At 39.5% G+C, this 15,698-nt stretch overlaps 1 protein-coding gene across 9 annotated transcripts in view; it reads left to right on the forward strand.

The window, feature by feature from the left end:
• The first annotated feature begins 8,322 nt into the window (after window positions 1–8,322).
• Window positions 8,323–15,698, forward strand: part of QTGAL (queuosine-tRNA galactosyltransferase) — a 111,145-nt gene continuing 103,769 nt past the window's right edge. The window contains exons 1-4 of one of the 9 annotated variants that reach the window (XM_085240260.1): window positions 8,328–8,531; window positions 8,721–9,051; window positions 12,772–12,888; window positions 13,020–13,119. In XM_085240260.1, coding sequence (XP_085096386.1) covers window positions 9,028–9,051; window positions 12,772–12,888; window positions 13,020–13,119 — 241 coding nt within the window. In that variant the 5' untranslated portion in view covers window positions 8,328–8,531; window positions 8,721–9,027. The other 8 variants (XM_085240261.1, XM_085240265.1, XM_085240262.1 and 5 more) reach the window with 8 other exon arrangements.

Genomic DNA, 15,698 nt, shown 5'->3' on the forward strand with positions numbered 1-15,698 from the left:
GTCATCTGTCTGTATTCTGAATTTAGCTGATGGGGAGTTCTGAAAGTCAACTGACACAATTTCTTAGTTCCATGGCAATTTATTTTTATAAGAGTGGCAAAGACAAAACAACGTGAAAGCCTGAAGGTGTGGTACCAGGCTTTGTTGAAGCTAAAAGGTCTTAATTTGGAATGGCCCAAGGACAGTGGCAAGCTATCACCTCTAATAAAAACTGTCATGCAGTGACTAGGAAATGAGAAGGTACCTTTACTCAGAAACACTGTGATGCCGGGATAAATCTTCTTACTTTTAGACTATGTCATGGTCAAGCACATTTTCCTTCTTTTAATACTTTTGGAAGGAATTCTGAAGTTCCTAGCTTGGTGATTTCGGATGGAAGCACTCAAAGTACATTAAGACAGCAGAGAGGAAATATGTCTCTATATCTGCTGCTTTCTCAGACAGGATTCTGGCTGAAAATATGATCAAATCTATTCAGGAGTAAAAAGACTCATGCAGGGTTTTGAAGGAAAAGGAAACTGCTGATTTCATGAACCCAGGAAGAGCTGCAGGAAATCTCCTGTTAGGTACAAATCTTCCTTAACCTCATGCTCACAAGACCAGGTTGAGCCTCATGGGCACCCAAACACACACAGGTCTGACAGTCTGTATCTCTTTTCCCTGCAGTGACCTATCTCTAGCCAACAAGTCTTCTAAGCAGAATTCTGGAGATCTCATTCATCACTCAGATCAGCTGCTATTTTTAAATTTCCCTCTTTCAGGCTACAGGAAAGAGATTACTTTCCTCTATATTGTGAGTTTTATCTCCTGCCAGTTAACAGACATCTTTTTCTTAACAATTTTATCCAAAAAGGATGAACAATTTCAAGAGGAAATAAAAAAATAGAGCTAACCCAAATGGTCGATGATCTTTGTATCTGTAGTTCTAATTCATTTCATGCCTCTCTCAATTCACAGCACCATAACCTTTTTGAAATGCCTCTGTGATATCCACTCCTTCACTGTTGACCATTGCTCACTTATTCATTGCTTGTTGGATCAGCTGGGTACTTGCACAATCAAGTCTTTGTTATGCTTTCAGACAGGCTGCAAGCCACAATATTGAAGCAACACAAGGACTGTTTCCTCTGCTGGTATTCTTCTTCCCTCACATTTAGGAAGCCAGCATCCTAAATGCATGAAAATGCACATGAAGCAATTACAGCCATAATTCACACAGTAGTTCTCATTTAACTGGTTACACAATGTCTTTTCCCCTTTAATTGTCCTACCAGAGTGGAAGACACAAAAATCTGAAGAGTTTTTGCAAGTTGGTCAACTGAGAAATGAGGATTTGCTTCTTTAAGCAGTGCATCAGGGAGCAGGATTCAATTTAGTGAATCAGTAGATGGTGGCTGGTGGTACACAGTGAGCAGGGATCCCTGCTCCCTCCAACTAGTTAATTGGCCCAAACAAATTGGAATGTCATTTTCTAACTAATAAACACTGACAATAATGAAGAGCAACTGCAGGGATGGAAGGAAGATAAAGGAATGCACATACCAAGGTTCTGCAACAGTATGAAATGTCAAAGTTCAAGTTGACATGCATAATAACCACAGCAGACACATGGGTTTTTGGCTGCCTAATAATGCGAGAACCCAAGATGAAGCCACTACCAAATACAACTTTACACAGTTGCAAGTTTTAAAACAAAATTAAACTGTTTGTGTGCATATAAAGATGCCCCAATATTTGAATATCTGCTTATCCTGGGTTCAAACACCTGTACACCCTGTGTCCATAGGCAGAGCATTGGATGTAGCACAAGAAGCAATGTTAGCAAAATGTTATTTTTAGTTTATTTCATTAGAAGTCAGAATGAGGATCTTGGCTTCTCAGATGGTGAAATAAAATTTATCTCTCTTGCAGTAGAGAAAAAAAAAAAGTATTTTACTTAGGAAGGGAAAGTTAAATAGAAGTTAAGTAGCTAGGTTGATTATGGAAAGAATAAGAGTATTCAGCAGAAGTAGATGAGTAAGTATTTTGTCACAGAGAGGGAGAAGCAGAGTCTTTGTATGGTGGTTTATTGCAGGCCCTAATGGCATCAGGATGATGTTACCAAGGAGCCTCCACACAATGAAATAATTTACTGTCATCTCTTATATCCTGTTAGCACAACAATGTGGTCCCCATAGGCCTATCCTAAAACAGTTTTGATAGCCAAATTCCATTTGTAGCTCTGTCACAGAAGATGTCATAACCTTATCTAAAAAAAATTAATACTTGAAACAATTTTCAGTTTATTCACACAAAATTACTGTGAATTGACAATGTCCTTTAAAAGGATTATTATACAGCCAGATCTGCTGAAGCCTAAAGGACTGCTGACTTTTCTGTCCTTTCTCACATCTCGCAGTGCTGGCAGCTCCCACAGTCCCCAGTGCTGCATGGGGCCACAGCTTCTTCCCAGCGCTCTGAAGCCCAGGAAAAGCCATGAGAGCTGGGGCTGTCCCACTCCTACACTTCCTTCCACTGGGCTCAGTGGCCAAGAGGAGTGTCATTGCCATGAGCCTCACACTGACTGCACCCCAGGCTGTGCCTCCAGCCCTCCCACAGCCCAGCAGCAGAGCACTGTTGGAAAAGATAGGAACAAGGCATCACAGACACCCCTTGCACAGCTTGTTGGCCTCTTGCCTTACAGAGCAGCGTGTCCCCCAGGTTAGCAGCACATTTATCAGACTGCTTAAAGGCCTCCCTGACCTTGAGACCAGTTATATTCAGAATAGAAAGCACACAGAAATGGGGTAACTGCTTTTCAGTGAAAGAGAAGTTTCCTGTCTTTGTTCTGCTCACATCTGGCCAATTTTCTGACAAGAATTACATCTTTACTACTCTTTTACAACGCAGAGCCAATACAGCTGTAAGGGCGTGAGCTGCTCACTAAACTAGCCTTTGTATTATCAGCTGAATTATTAACTCCAGTGAAGCTGTAAAATTTGTTTTACTGAAAATGCATGGGTGTCAAAGAACTTTGAATTTCATAACGCAGGGTGAGTCTGAAGAATTGGCATTTACAGGAACATTTACGGGAAAAGTATTCTTTGCTTGAAAATTAAACAAAGCTAGCATGGAATTAGTGACAATAAGACCAATTTTTCAGAGTCGATTAGCACAGTAAGATTAATGTAAGAAGTTATAAGATATGATATAATATGATATAATAAGATATGTATTTTATAGGGCAGTATAGAGATTTAGAAAACCTACTGAAATCTGTTTTTGATGAAGACATATTAAGTTAGTGTTGCCATGTTCTCTAGAGCTGCACAATTCAACAAGCTTTTCTTCAGAGGCCTTTGGCTAATCCATCATTCAAAACATTATTCTTTTCCCTTCCTGTCTGTATGTCATACAAAGATGTGCATCCAATCATTGTCTTGTGGATCTCTGCATATTATACACGTCTCAGTTCCTGCTATGTATACATTCCTTTGTAGGGTATGATTTATTTCTTTAAGCATTTTCCCATCTTAAAATGTCAGATGCTTCCTGTACTTATATATAAAGAAGTTTAACCTCCCAAAGGTATTGAAGTTCAACAGAATTCTCAGTGTGGACAATATGAATTTAGCAGTGAATCCTTGGGAAATATACAATTCCACCTACTATCCTCGGCTCTCTGGCATAACTGTATTTCATAAGTGCTTCACACTTCAGTCAGCAAGAAGATCAAAGAGAGGTATGGCTTTGAAAAACAAAGAACCTAAACTGAACCTTCTAATGGTTTACTCTTCTTCAAGTGGAAGCTTTGATTCTCAAGGGTTATCACTTGTGGTACGCAGGAACTTGTCAAGATTAGGAAAATGGGATTTCAAAGCTAACTTGTGCCCATTTTCATTATCTAAATTTTGCTATCTCTTGTAAATAACATTTTCCCCCAAACAACTTACTTATAAAACTTTTTCGGTAAGTAAGGAAATATCATTATTACTTTACTGGGTTTCACATTGGTTACTTAATAACAAAACCAAACCGTATTAACCGAGGTGGTTATACCACAGTCGGCTGCCTGCCTCTGGGCTCTGTCAAACAGCAAGTTTCACCAGTTAAATGTAAAGATGTTCCTTTTAATGCATTTTTTAAATGTAGTATTGTATAAAAGCATTCCTTTCAGAAAAGACAGCGGAAAGAATTCTAACTTTGCCTAAATCTGCCCAGTTATTGAAGCACAAGGCAAAAAAAACGTCCCATCCCTTACCCTCATCTGTCTGCAAGGAGGTAAAGCAACTCCAGCCTCAATGCTGTGAAACCACATCACCAAAAAGGTATACACATTACAGCAGCTGAGTAAGGGCTCCAACAGAACAAAGAAACCTTCCCAAACTTACAGTGTGGTCCTCCACATGGATGAGAGGACAAGAAATGAAAGTGCACAGGGAGTGGATGACTGGTGGTGGTCAAGAAGAGCACATGTTTGGAGGTGTGGACTGGTACTGAAATGAATGGGATCCTTCCAGTTCCCCATTGAGGTATCTAAGTCCAGGACTCATGTTAACAGAATATTTGTGACATTAACAGAATATTTGTGACATTTGCCAACTCATAAAAACAACCACAGGCTTCTTCAGATTGACTCATTTGAAAAAAAGAAACAATCAATAGCAATATCCTCTGTAACGACAGCAAACGTTTCAAAGAAATGTATCACACAACAGTTCCTCTCCTGACAGCAACAGCACTTTTCAGAGAGGTAATTCAAATTCAATACATCCAAATTAGAAGACGGTTTCTTTCAAGCAATTAACCTTGCTATTCCAGAAGAGCATTTTAAATCTTAAGTACACAGGGAAATTGGCCCAAACAACTCTTAGGTACCGGTCTCCACTAGTAATAAAGGAGGTGAAGGCCAAAGGAAGGCATTAGTAACTCTTGTGCAACTCCCTTAACACAGTGTACACATGTAACTAATTGGAACCCAGTAAACAATTCTGGCATTGAAGCACAAAGCAGATAATCTCACTCACACTACTTCAAGTCATTTTCTTCTCATGTGGCTGCCTGGAATAAAACTGCTAAAACACTGTTTCCCTCATGCAGAAAAAGATCTAGGGGATATAATAGATCACAAGCTGATTAGGAGTCAACAGTGTCAAGCCATTGTGAAAAAGGCAAACACTGCACTAAGCTGTGCAAACAGGAGTATGGCTGCAAGACGTGCGGTAATCCTGCCCTGCTCAGCACTGCTGCAGCCCAGCGGGAGCTCTGGGTGTCCTCTGCTGAGATGTGAAGTGCCCAGAGTCCTGAAGAGAGATGAGAATAAACAGAGCTAAAACACCACCAGCGAGGGAATCAGATGCACGTAACTTACAGAAGAGAACGAGGGAAATGTAACTGATTTGCAAACATGAAAACTGTGGCTGCAGACATGCGTGTGGGTTAGAGGAAGAACAGTCTGTTTGGGATGGAGTTTGCAAGCCCTAGCAGGCAAAGGAGGGGTTAACAGAGGCATTAGTGAGAGCAGCTGAGAAGGCACACAGCTGCAGGGGATAAAAACACTCAGGAGAGGGCTATCAGAGGACCCTTAAGGAGGGAGGGGGATCGTTAGTCCTTCTTAGGAGATGAGGGCAGATTTTGGGAGATGTTTGGCTGTGTCTTAGTGGTAAGTTGGTTTAAGGTATTCTAGCCTTTGCTCTGGCAGGTTACTGGTCTCCTTGTTTGTATTGGTTGTATGTGTTTGGTTATGCATTAGGTATGCTTTTTAGGCCTTCAAAAAGGTAAGGTAGGGTGCTAAGGGTTTTACTTAACAAAAGTGCAAAAAAAAAAATTTTTTTTTTTGCATTGTTTTTGCATCTGGTCTAAAATGTGGTTGAAGTGCTGAATCCATTAAAGGAGGAGAAATGAAGGATTTTTTTTAAGGGAAAAACAGTTTAAGTTCCTGCTAGTAATAGAGGGCTTAAAAAGAGGAATTGTACCATAGGAGTTGCAGTCTTTATTCAGAGCATAAGGATGGTCAGCAAGAAGTTGTGTACAGTAAAAGGGAAAATATTAGGTAATAAAACTTAAATCTGAGAGCTAACAGGTGCCAGGATCTCTTTGCTAGGTGGAAAAGCTGTTAACCCCCTAGACTGTAGGGGACTTAAATATCACAGCAAGACTTAAAATAAATATTAAGAAACTCAAAGGGTGAAGATAGTAAGGACTGGAAGATGTCCTCCAAAGATGTTGAGGAATCTGTTATTGGAGTGAGACCTTTGAGAACTGGATAGCATTTTCAGCAATGACAAAGGTGATCTCATCTCAGGACAGCAGTAATACCACAATGAGCTTCTGAAGTCCCTGTTCTGCTCCACAGCACTGTAAACAAGAATACTGCATCTCCTTCCTTGCCATTTGCCAGTGATGCTCTATGAAAACAACTGAGCATTTTTGGAAGCTCAAAGTATTCTTTGAATAGAAGTGGTTTCAGAACTATCTCTAAGCTGAATGTTTTACCTACTTCATTGAATGGTGCTTTCAACATGGTGTGTTCTGGCAATATCAGTATTGAATCTTGCAAATTCAGAGACAGAAGTGTTAGGAGAAAGCTCTGTACACATTCATTCTTGTCTTTGCAATGAAGTTGCAGTGAAACTAAGCTGCCCACATGCTCTGCAATGTCAAATGGATTGATTTGTAAAGATATTATTTCAAACCCTTAGTTAGCTTGATCTTTGGGGAGTAAAATCAAGCGAGATTGGTGCTCGCAGTGTAGTATGTCTAAGCTGTCCATGCTGTTGTTAGTCTGTGTCATCTTGAAATGAGAACTGAATGTAAAGAGAACAAAATAACTTCCTAGATACTATGCCTTTCCACCAAGACAAGGAAAAAAAAAAATTATTTGCCAGCTAAATTGTCCAGAACTGTGAACTTCTAGTAATGATCCTAGCGAAACTCTCAGAAATAAAAGCTGAAAGGTAGTCTGATGAAAAATACCTTTTATTCTCTAACGCTTCTAGCTGTAATAATTGCTTGTGTACTGTTCTCCATTACTGTGAAAATTCTGAAAGCAAAGCAATTGAAAGTACAACTAAGCTCAAAGCATTTGTGTTTGCTTCCAAGCAAGTTTGTCATGGCAGCTCTAAGAGAGCACTTTTCATTCTGACTCAGATGAAAAAAGGAATAGACACTGGAACAATGGACTGCTGTTTTGAAAATGATTTTGTTATGCAAGAGTACAGAAATTCCTTTCAAAATCCAGTAGATAAAGGCTTGCACGGTGAAGTTGGATGCCTAGGTTGGAGTGACATCCCACTGAATGGTTTTTGCGTGTTTGTGGACCCTTAAAGCTCTGTCCAAAATGAAAATCACATTTGAAATAAATGTATTTAGTTACCCTCTGTGGTCAGTCACAGAACATAACTTAGAAAGCGCTTCTGGTGGTTTCAATTGGTTCTCTTTCCTTGGGGGAAGGAAGCGAGGGGTTCTCTGTGCCTCGTAGGCTGTTTCATATAAATGAGGCATTGGTTAGACTGGAACTTCTGTGTGGTTCAGTGTCAGTAAAGCAATCCTCTACTAACTTTCTTAGATAAAGCAAAGCATGCAGGCAACACGGATGTGCTGGCAGTTCTCGTTGCCAGAAAAAGAAACGATCGCACTTAGCAATGCTGTTCGCAGAGAGATTAAACCCAGGCTGGATGGAGAGAAGCTGTGCAGATAATTTGAAATAGATTCCTGGGGTGAATTACCGCTTGGCTGCCTTCCTCACCTCCTCAGTTCTCAGCCTGGTGTGCCAGCAAACATTTTAAGATAACTCTGCTCTGTTTGCTCCTTGAATTGTCTGGCTGTGTAACAGGCGCTCCAGATAAACACGGATAATCTCAGGATTTTGCTCAACAAGGATTGCTTTGTGTGAATTTTTAATAATTCTGAATAGGTTGTTGTGCAGGGCCTCGTCCTGCAATTCCTTTTAGTTGTGAGCTCTTTCAAGGAAGCGAGTGGTTGCACAACGACAGCTCCACTAAGCAAATGATTGATAATAACATCACTGCCAGTGAAGACGCATCTATTTTAAGGCGATTAGGAAATAATAACAAGGATAGCGCTGAGCAGGGGTGTCTAAAAGCATGTGATGTGCGAACTGGAACAAACACTTGGGAACGTGTGGTGAAACTGTGGGCACACTTATTTATAAGTGCCTCTACAGACAGGGCTGGGCCGAAGAATCCCGAGCAAGGCGGGACGGAGCCGACCACAGCCGGCGAGCAGCAACGCTGTGAGGCTTTAGAACGACAGAGCACCCGCAGCACCGCCCCGCCACGGCGCTTCCGGCCTCTCCGCGCGCGCGCGCGCCACGAAGGAGGAGGCGGTGGGGGGGAGGGAGGGCACGCGCCGCCGCCGCTGCTGCGGGCGGGAAGGGCGTGAGGGAGCGGGGCGGGCCGGATGCGCCGTCCTGAGGCGGGCAGCGGCGCTCCGAGGCGGTTCCTGAAGAGAAAAGGGCCGCCTGAGGGGCGGAGGCGGCCATGGCGGAGGCGGAGAGGGCCGCTGGGAGCCCCCCCGGCTCCGTGCAGGTGGTACGTGTGTGTGTGCGGGGCGGGGCGGGCTCTGGGCGGGAGCGGAGCGCTGAGGAGCGGCGTGCTGGGTTGTTCTGGAGGTGCTGCGTGGGCAGTTTTTTGTAATTTTTTTTTTCTTTCCATTTGGGTGTTTGGTGTGTGGACTTTGAACTTTTTTTTTTAATTAGTTTTTTTTTCTACACATCATAGAACGGCTCTGCTTGGATGGAACCTTAAAGACCATCCGGCTCCACCTCCTGCCACGGGCTGCCCACAGTCCATCCATGTCCTCAGGCACCTGCGGGGATGGGGCACCACCACCTCTGGATTAAGGATTTCCTCCTCATATCTGACCTAAATCTCCCCTTTTGTACTTTAAAGCCATTCCCTCTCATCCTACTGCTGTCCATCCTGTAAAAAGTTGATTCACTCCTGCTTACAGGCTCCCTCTGTGTATTGGAAGGCTGCTGTCAGGTCTCCCCTTTGCTTTCTCCAGGCTGAACAAACCGTTTATACGATGTCTACCCATGCCCAAATTTATGTATGTACCATTGGTATGGTTTGGCAGCAGTTTATATTTACATTTCTATTTAGTGAAGCAAATATTCTTGTACTGCAAAGCAAAAAGCACAGATTGTTAGGTGGAAATAGGGAGCTTCATAGAAACTCAGGTTCCGTGGCAGGTGTTCTGGAAATCTTTCTGGATTCAATACAACTGGGGAGATGTAGCAGAACTGGCATGTTTCTGCCAACAACATCACGTTTTTAGATGGTTCGGAACAACTACTGATTCACAAGCTTCATTTAAGGATAGCAGTTTCTGACTTCTGTAAAATCTTCAGTGGTGTTTAAATGATTATTTGAATTTATTTTCCACATTCAGATACAGAACGTAGGAGCCAATGTGAACTGAAATTTGCTGAAACTAAAATAGCATTTCACTTTGTTATTTATTGTCCTCATTAGAGGAGGATGGTGGTGCTAACAGAAATAAGAGACTTCTTGGGCATAAAACATTCCATTGCTTGATATCTGACACTTTTTATTATTATTTTAAACTCACATTTCACCACTTCAGTCTTGCAGCTGAGGTATTGTTTTTCTGCAGTGTAGCTGAGAGTGGAAAGAAGGATGTTTTTGTTGAATAATACATCTGTAGAAGGAAGGGGATTGAACTATCCATCAGTCATTTTGCATTGCCATTTTTACCATAGATCAAAACTTATTTAGCGGAGGAGCCAAGAATCATCATCTTCAGCTTAGTCAGGGCAAAACTACTATGCTAAAAGTGCCTGAAATAATTTCAGGCCTCATTCTAGAGCTTCTGATGTCCAGGGCAAATCTGAAGTGTCACAATGCTCAAATCCAGATCTGGTTCATCATTCTGTATTTTAATTGTACTGAATCTATAGGCCATGAAAGGCTTCTCTGTTGGATTTTGCTATAAATCAGTCTCAGGTAATGGAAAGGATAATTCTGACTCAGCTGACCTTGTTATGAGAAAAATACATGAGATATTTGCAAGTTATGTCCTTGTGTTGGCTTAAAATTATCTGAAAGTGCATTATGTATATTTCTAGTTCTGTCGTCATAATAATTTTCAAATATAGAAATGGCTGCTGCGAAGAGAACTTGAGCAATAACTTGGGCTGTGAGTGGGAAATAGCGGTTAAAGAAAACTGCAGTATAGGATTTAAGAGGTTAGGAAAACTGCTCCAGATCTCCATGATGCCAGCTGCCAGAGATTGGCTCAGCAAGGCAGTGACAGACACTACAGACTGTGATGCATCAACAGCGACAGAGCTGGTGTTGACCTCATCTTGGGGCAGAGCAACTAGACAAGATCTCATGAGGTTACTATCAGCTGATTTTTTTTCTACTAATCTGCACTTGTCAGTGAAATGTAGTGTCTTAGTTGAAGTTTATTCCTCTTTAAATAAGCCAATGAGATTGGTGTGTTCTGGCCATACAGTGATAGAGGCCAGCTTACAGATACTCAGCTCAGAGTAGGTGCCAGCTGCAACTTTTAAAGCAGGCTGCACGTGTAGAAGTAAATCAGACAGAAACCTTCATTTCTCTCTAGTGTTTTCAATTTTTCTTTGACTTAAAAACAACAAAAGAACATAAATGCAGAAAAGCAGTGTACTGAAAATGAATGATAGAACCCAAGGAATTGCTTTGATGTACAGTGTTAGCAATTCTCTGGTAACTGAATCACATTGCTCTGTACAGTTATTACTTTTTTTTTTCATATTTTATATGGAGGAGTCAGCAGCAGATCAGCTCTGTACCCAGTTTTGACAAGCAGCTGGCTTCTTGTAATGGCAGTCATGTGAAAGTAGAACTGGCTCACAGTGATGTGCTCAGGGGCATGCTAGTATGCTCTGAGGTGCTGTGCTGAGATCAGAGCATCTTGGTGACATCAGGTCAGTTCAAGCTAAGCAGAAAACTTCTAACATGATAAATCCACTGCTAAATCTAACTGCTGATTTCCCCTGAGTAAAACCAGGAGCTCACCATGGAAAAAAAGCTTATAAATAAGTTGCATTTTTACTGTGTTCAGGCCAATATCAATCTAGTTGAGGTGGCAGCTCAAATTTTTACTGAGTTAATTAGGATAAAAAATTACTGATTATTCTTGTTGTCCAAAACTGCATTGGAAAAAAAAATGGGGAATACTTTTCTTTCTGAATGAATAAGGTAGAATCATTAACATTAACTTTTAGGGACTCATTCTAATTGCCATCTAGATATAAGGAATATTGAAATCCTGAGTACTTTGAATATCTTGGTTTAGAACCTCAGACCTGTTATTTTTTTGAAGTCTTGATATAATAATCTCAGGCAGTTCTGAAGTGATCTTTTTTCTCCAGATGTTGTCATTGTTCTGTATTCCATTTTACTTATGTCTTTAACTTCTCTTACTACTTTATCTCTTTACAACAGAAGCCAAAAATTTCTTTGCTTAAACACTTAAGGTAGCTTTCCCTCTATTTAAACCCCCTTTTTCCTGTTATAGCGTCCTGCCAAAATCAGGTTTTAAAGTGCTACAGGTTTTCTTTATTTTGCTGTGAAATTTTATGGTTTTTTCATTAATCATTGCACTAGGTAATATGTGAGTGTCTGAATGTACCTGCATCCTACTCTGTGAATACAAAGAAACAAAAACCCAACAAAAGAATATTTGCCTAGTGATACATTTGCGTGTCTTGTCACAATGTATGTGCATTTGTATGGACGGGAAATCTTTCACGAGTCCATTTGGGTACTCCTCTAGTTTTCTTTTTTGAGATTTTCACTTGCTCACAATAGGAACTAATCCTCTCTTCCTTCAAACTTTGCATTTATGGTTATGCACCGCATGATAAGGGGTTTGAGTTCTGTTTCTAGGAACTTCTCAAAATGTCCCATGAGACTTCTTACAAGTTACTTATGCTCTGTGCCCTAAGTTCCCCATTGAGCTGCCTCAACAGGTACTGCTTTGGACTCTCCCTTTACAAACATAGCTGGTGTATTATTACTGAGATTAATTTCTTAGGACTTGCATGCTGTGAATGTTAGATATTGTATTTTGAAGTATAGAAACACTTTTGGGATTCAAGGTAAGAATAATGGTGGGTATTGTGACAGAAGAATCCTCGTCTATGATTTCTAACCAATTTTAAAGTATTTCAGGTAGGTTTTCACATTTTGTGAGTATGTGGCTGAAACAACAGAGGCTGTAAGAGGAAAAGCTGTGGTTGAAATGGTAGACTAAGGAAGTAGGTCGTAAGTTATCTTCTGGTGTGTTTGATAACTGTTTTAGATAGAGTCATTTAAAAAACCTTGGCTAGAGCCCAAGGATACAGGCTGCATGTGTAAACATCACCAATTAGGCAGTAAGCTTAACAAGAAATTGATGAGTAAAGTATATTCATGGAAGACGGAATTAAAGAGTGTTTTATGAAATGCAAGGATATAGAAACAAACTAGTGTGGTGTTATAGGTGTTTTGTTAGAGTTTTTGGTTGAGTAGTCTCTATTGTTTCTTTGGAGACTTACTAAAGCCATCTTGTAGAACTAAAAAATGTGAAGTTTGGTAAACATGAAAGTAAAACATTCGTTTATAATGAAAACAAAGGTACCTAGCCTACTTCTTCTTCTTAAGATGCACTTAGTTTTACAAAGATCTGACACTTCCCTTTTTTTAATGAATGTTCTTGTACTGTAAGTAGATGAAAAAAATAGTGCTTACTAACATTTTGTGTTGTCTTTTTTTGTAGTCAGTCATTGTGCCTGTTCACAACAGCCAGTGTTGGCTAGATGAATGCTTAAAATCAGTTTGGGAACAGGATTTTAAACAAACCATGGAGCTGTCAATTTTTAATGATGCCAGTAAGGTATGTCTCAGACCCTATTTAAAATAATGACCAAATCAGCATTGTCTGTGATAGGAATTTTTACTTTGGGTTTTGGTTGGGTTACCATGCATGTTAGAATAGCTGCATCTGTGTCATCATTTTTTTTATAGGATGGTTCAGCCGAAATCATCGCAAAATGGAAGATTAAGTTGGAAGATGCTGGTGTTCCAGTAGTTGTTGGTAGTAATGATTCAGCTCAGCCTCGAGGAGGTATGTAATATAGCAGTGTTTTTTTCAATGATTTTTTAAGAGTTATGGTAAACATCTGGTTTTTACTTTGAAAAGTATCTTAGTGGCCCACTTGCATTGTGATGGGGGGAAAAAAAACACCACACTTCTTTCTAAATTTCCATGTTCAAAAGCTCATTCTAATTTAGAATTTGGCCCCGTTGTTTTTGGCTTAGTAGGATTTGTTTATATGTCTAGGAAAGAAGAACTTGGCTTGATACTTGTGCTCTATTCAGCAAAAGAATTTTGTTTAATTGTAGTGTACACAATGTTGTTAATGCTTACAGTTTTACTGTGGCTTTCTGATATCCGATTTATCTTCAAAGGATGTGTTTTAAGAAAAAAAAGAGACAAGATTTCTTAAATAACCACTTAAAAAGTAAATATTCTTCAGGATTGTAGAAATGCCCCTAAAAATGTGAAATAAATGACCCTAAGGGCAAAACTGTGTGAAAAGGTTTCTTTTCTTTTTGAATCTCAATTCTGATTCCTGACCACTTGAACAATTTTCCCCTTTTCTAAGTTCTACACCCATCATTACAAGCAAGACAGTTTAATTACAAGTTATAGATTTCTTTCCTTCACTCATGGCAGCTATGTTACATAATGTGAAGATTGCAGGTTTCTTACTGTTACCATTGCAAAACTGCTGATTTAAAACAGGGTTAAATTCATGATCCAAGCCAATTCTGGAGTTCTGCAATAGCCCTGTAAATAACCATCCAGTTGAATTATGAAGTACTTTGCTGTAGGATAAATGTGCAGATGGTGGGATATGAATTGTAAAACTTTTGTATTTCTAACTTTAAATCTCGCTCTCTTTTTGCTAGAATTGGAACATAAGGCAGTAGTTGCTTTTATTAAAGGGGCAGAGGGTAGCTGGTGAGATAGAAACCTAAGTAGGCTGTGATTTTTTTTTTTTTAGCAGAAAAGTCAAAGAATAATACAGAGGGCCGTTAATTACGGTAGTTAGGAAAGCTGGTAGCAGTGCTTTTGTTAAATATTTTTTACATATTTTGTTATATATTTTCAATTTTAACAAAGCATTTCCTATATATAGTCTTGTTCCAAATGAACTATTTTATTAGTAATGTGTGTAAATTAGTTTTTAGCTTTCAAGGAGCGATATTTTGACAATTTCTGGTAATATTCTGAAGTCAGTTCACCTTTGCACTCTAGAGAACTGAAACTAAGTTGGAGCTGTGAACTACAATGACTATCTCGTGCCACTAAAAAGAGATGTCAGATTAATTGTCATTTTAACATGTATTTGCCAGTGTTAGCATAGCCAAAACCTGACCAAATCTATAAGAAATTGTTGGGTGGGGGAAGGGCACAGCTGTGAGCATTGTTTTAAATAATAGTATGAAATGCTTTTTTTTTTAAAAAAAAAAAAAAAGAGAAAACAGCCAAGCTTATTCATGTGGAAGTCAACCTCAGGTCACCATGAGAATGAGGACATCTTTTCTTCTTGGTTGTTACATTTTAGGAGCAGGTTACTTGAAATCCATAGTATTTGTTTGCTTTCAGTGATTTACTTTTATTATGTTAAGGACTAGTTACAACTGTAAGGAGTCTTTCCTTTAATAGAAGATGCTTTACTACAGAAACAATGTACTAGTCAGGCTTCACATCTTCAACTATTTACACAAGATTAGGATTTATTTCTGATTCTTTTCGAACATGTAAAAGAAAAGGGGGGACCTAGGAAAAAAGAAAGGGTCACTTGCCTAAAAAAGGAGACCTTTTTCTTTCCAAGAGTAAGGAATGTTAATATCTCACTGAGGCTTAAGTTTTTACGGTTGTAACCATGGTAACAGGTTCTTTTCACCAAGTAAGCAGGCCTTACAAAACTCAGAGACCTGGCACAAACATTTGATTTTCTTCAGTAGAGTAATATTAAAGAAATTCTTTCACTCATGCCAAACATAGGGTTCATTGTGGAGGAAACTTTTTAATATCTAGTTTCTTCTACAGGGAGCTATACTGCTTGTTTTAAGAATTTTTAAAATGTGTGTGTTTTTCTCTCCTTCCCTTCAAAGTTACTGTCTAGCATAAGAAAAGCTTTAGGATGGCTTCTGTCTTCATCTTAATAAAGAAATATTTTTCAACTTTTTTCTCATAAAGTATATTTAATATTTCATTATTTTATTTGAAAACAAGATGTGAGGTATTTCAGAAAGTTCTCACAGTAATACAGTTATCATCTTGTCTTTGAGTCTGCTTCACTTGTTTCGTTACTGATTCACAGCAATTCATTAGTTTATCCTGAAGACAGCTGAAATATTGGGGTATTTTGATATGCAGATAGAAATGTAAATACAGGCTGTTTTACAGCTGTTAACAGTATATCTGAGCATTGATTGACATCGAGCAAATTTAGTTATATCCACACTTTCTCTTTAGTGAGATCCTCTGCAGTAGTGGGGTTTCTCTTGCTTGGCGTGTTCAGACCTGCTAACTTGCATCAGTTGTTTCCTGCTAAAACTGCTGGTGCCAAGGCTCAGCTCTGCTGTTGTGCTAGGTACTGACTTTGCCAGCTGCCTTTTTTTACTGCCAAA

Source organism: Meleagris gallopavo, chromosome 20, assembly GCF_905368555.1.
Source record: "Meleagris gallopavo chromosome 20, MGAL_WU_HG_1.1, whole genome shotgun sequence".
Taxonomy (NCBI): domain Eukaryota; kingdom Metazoa; phylum Chordata; class Aves; order Galliformes; family Phasianidae; genus Meleagris; species Meleagris gallopavo.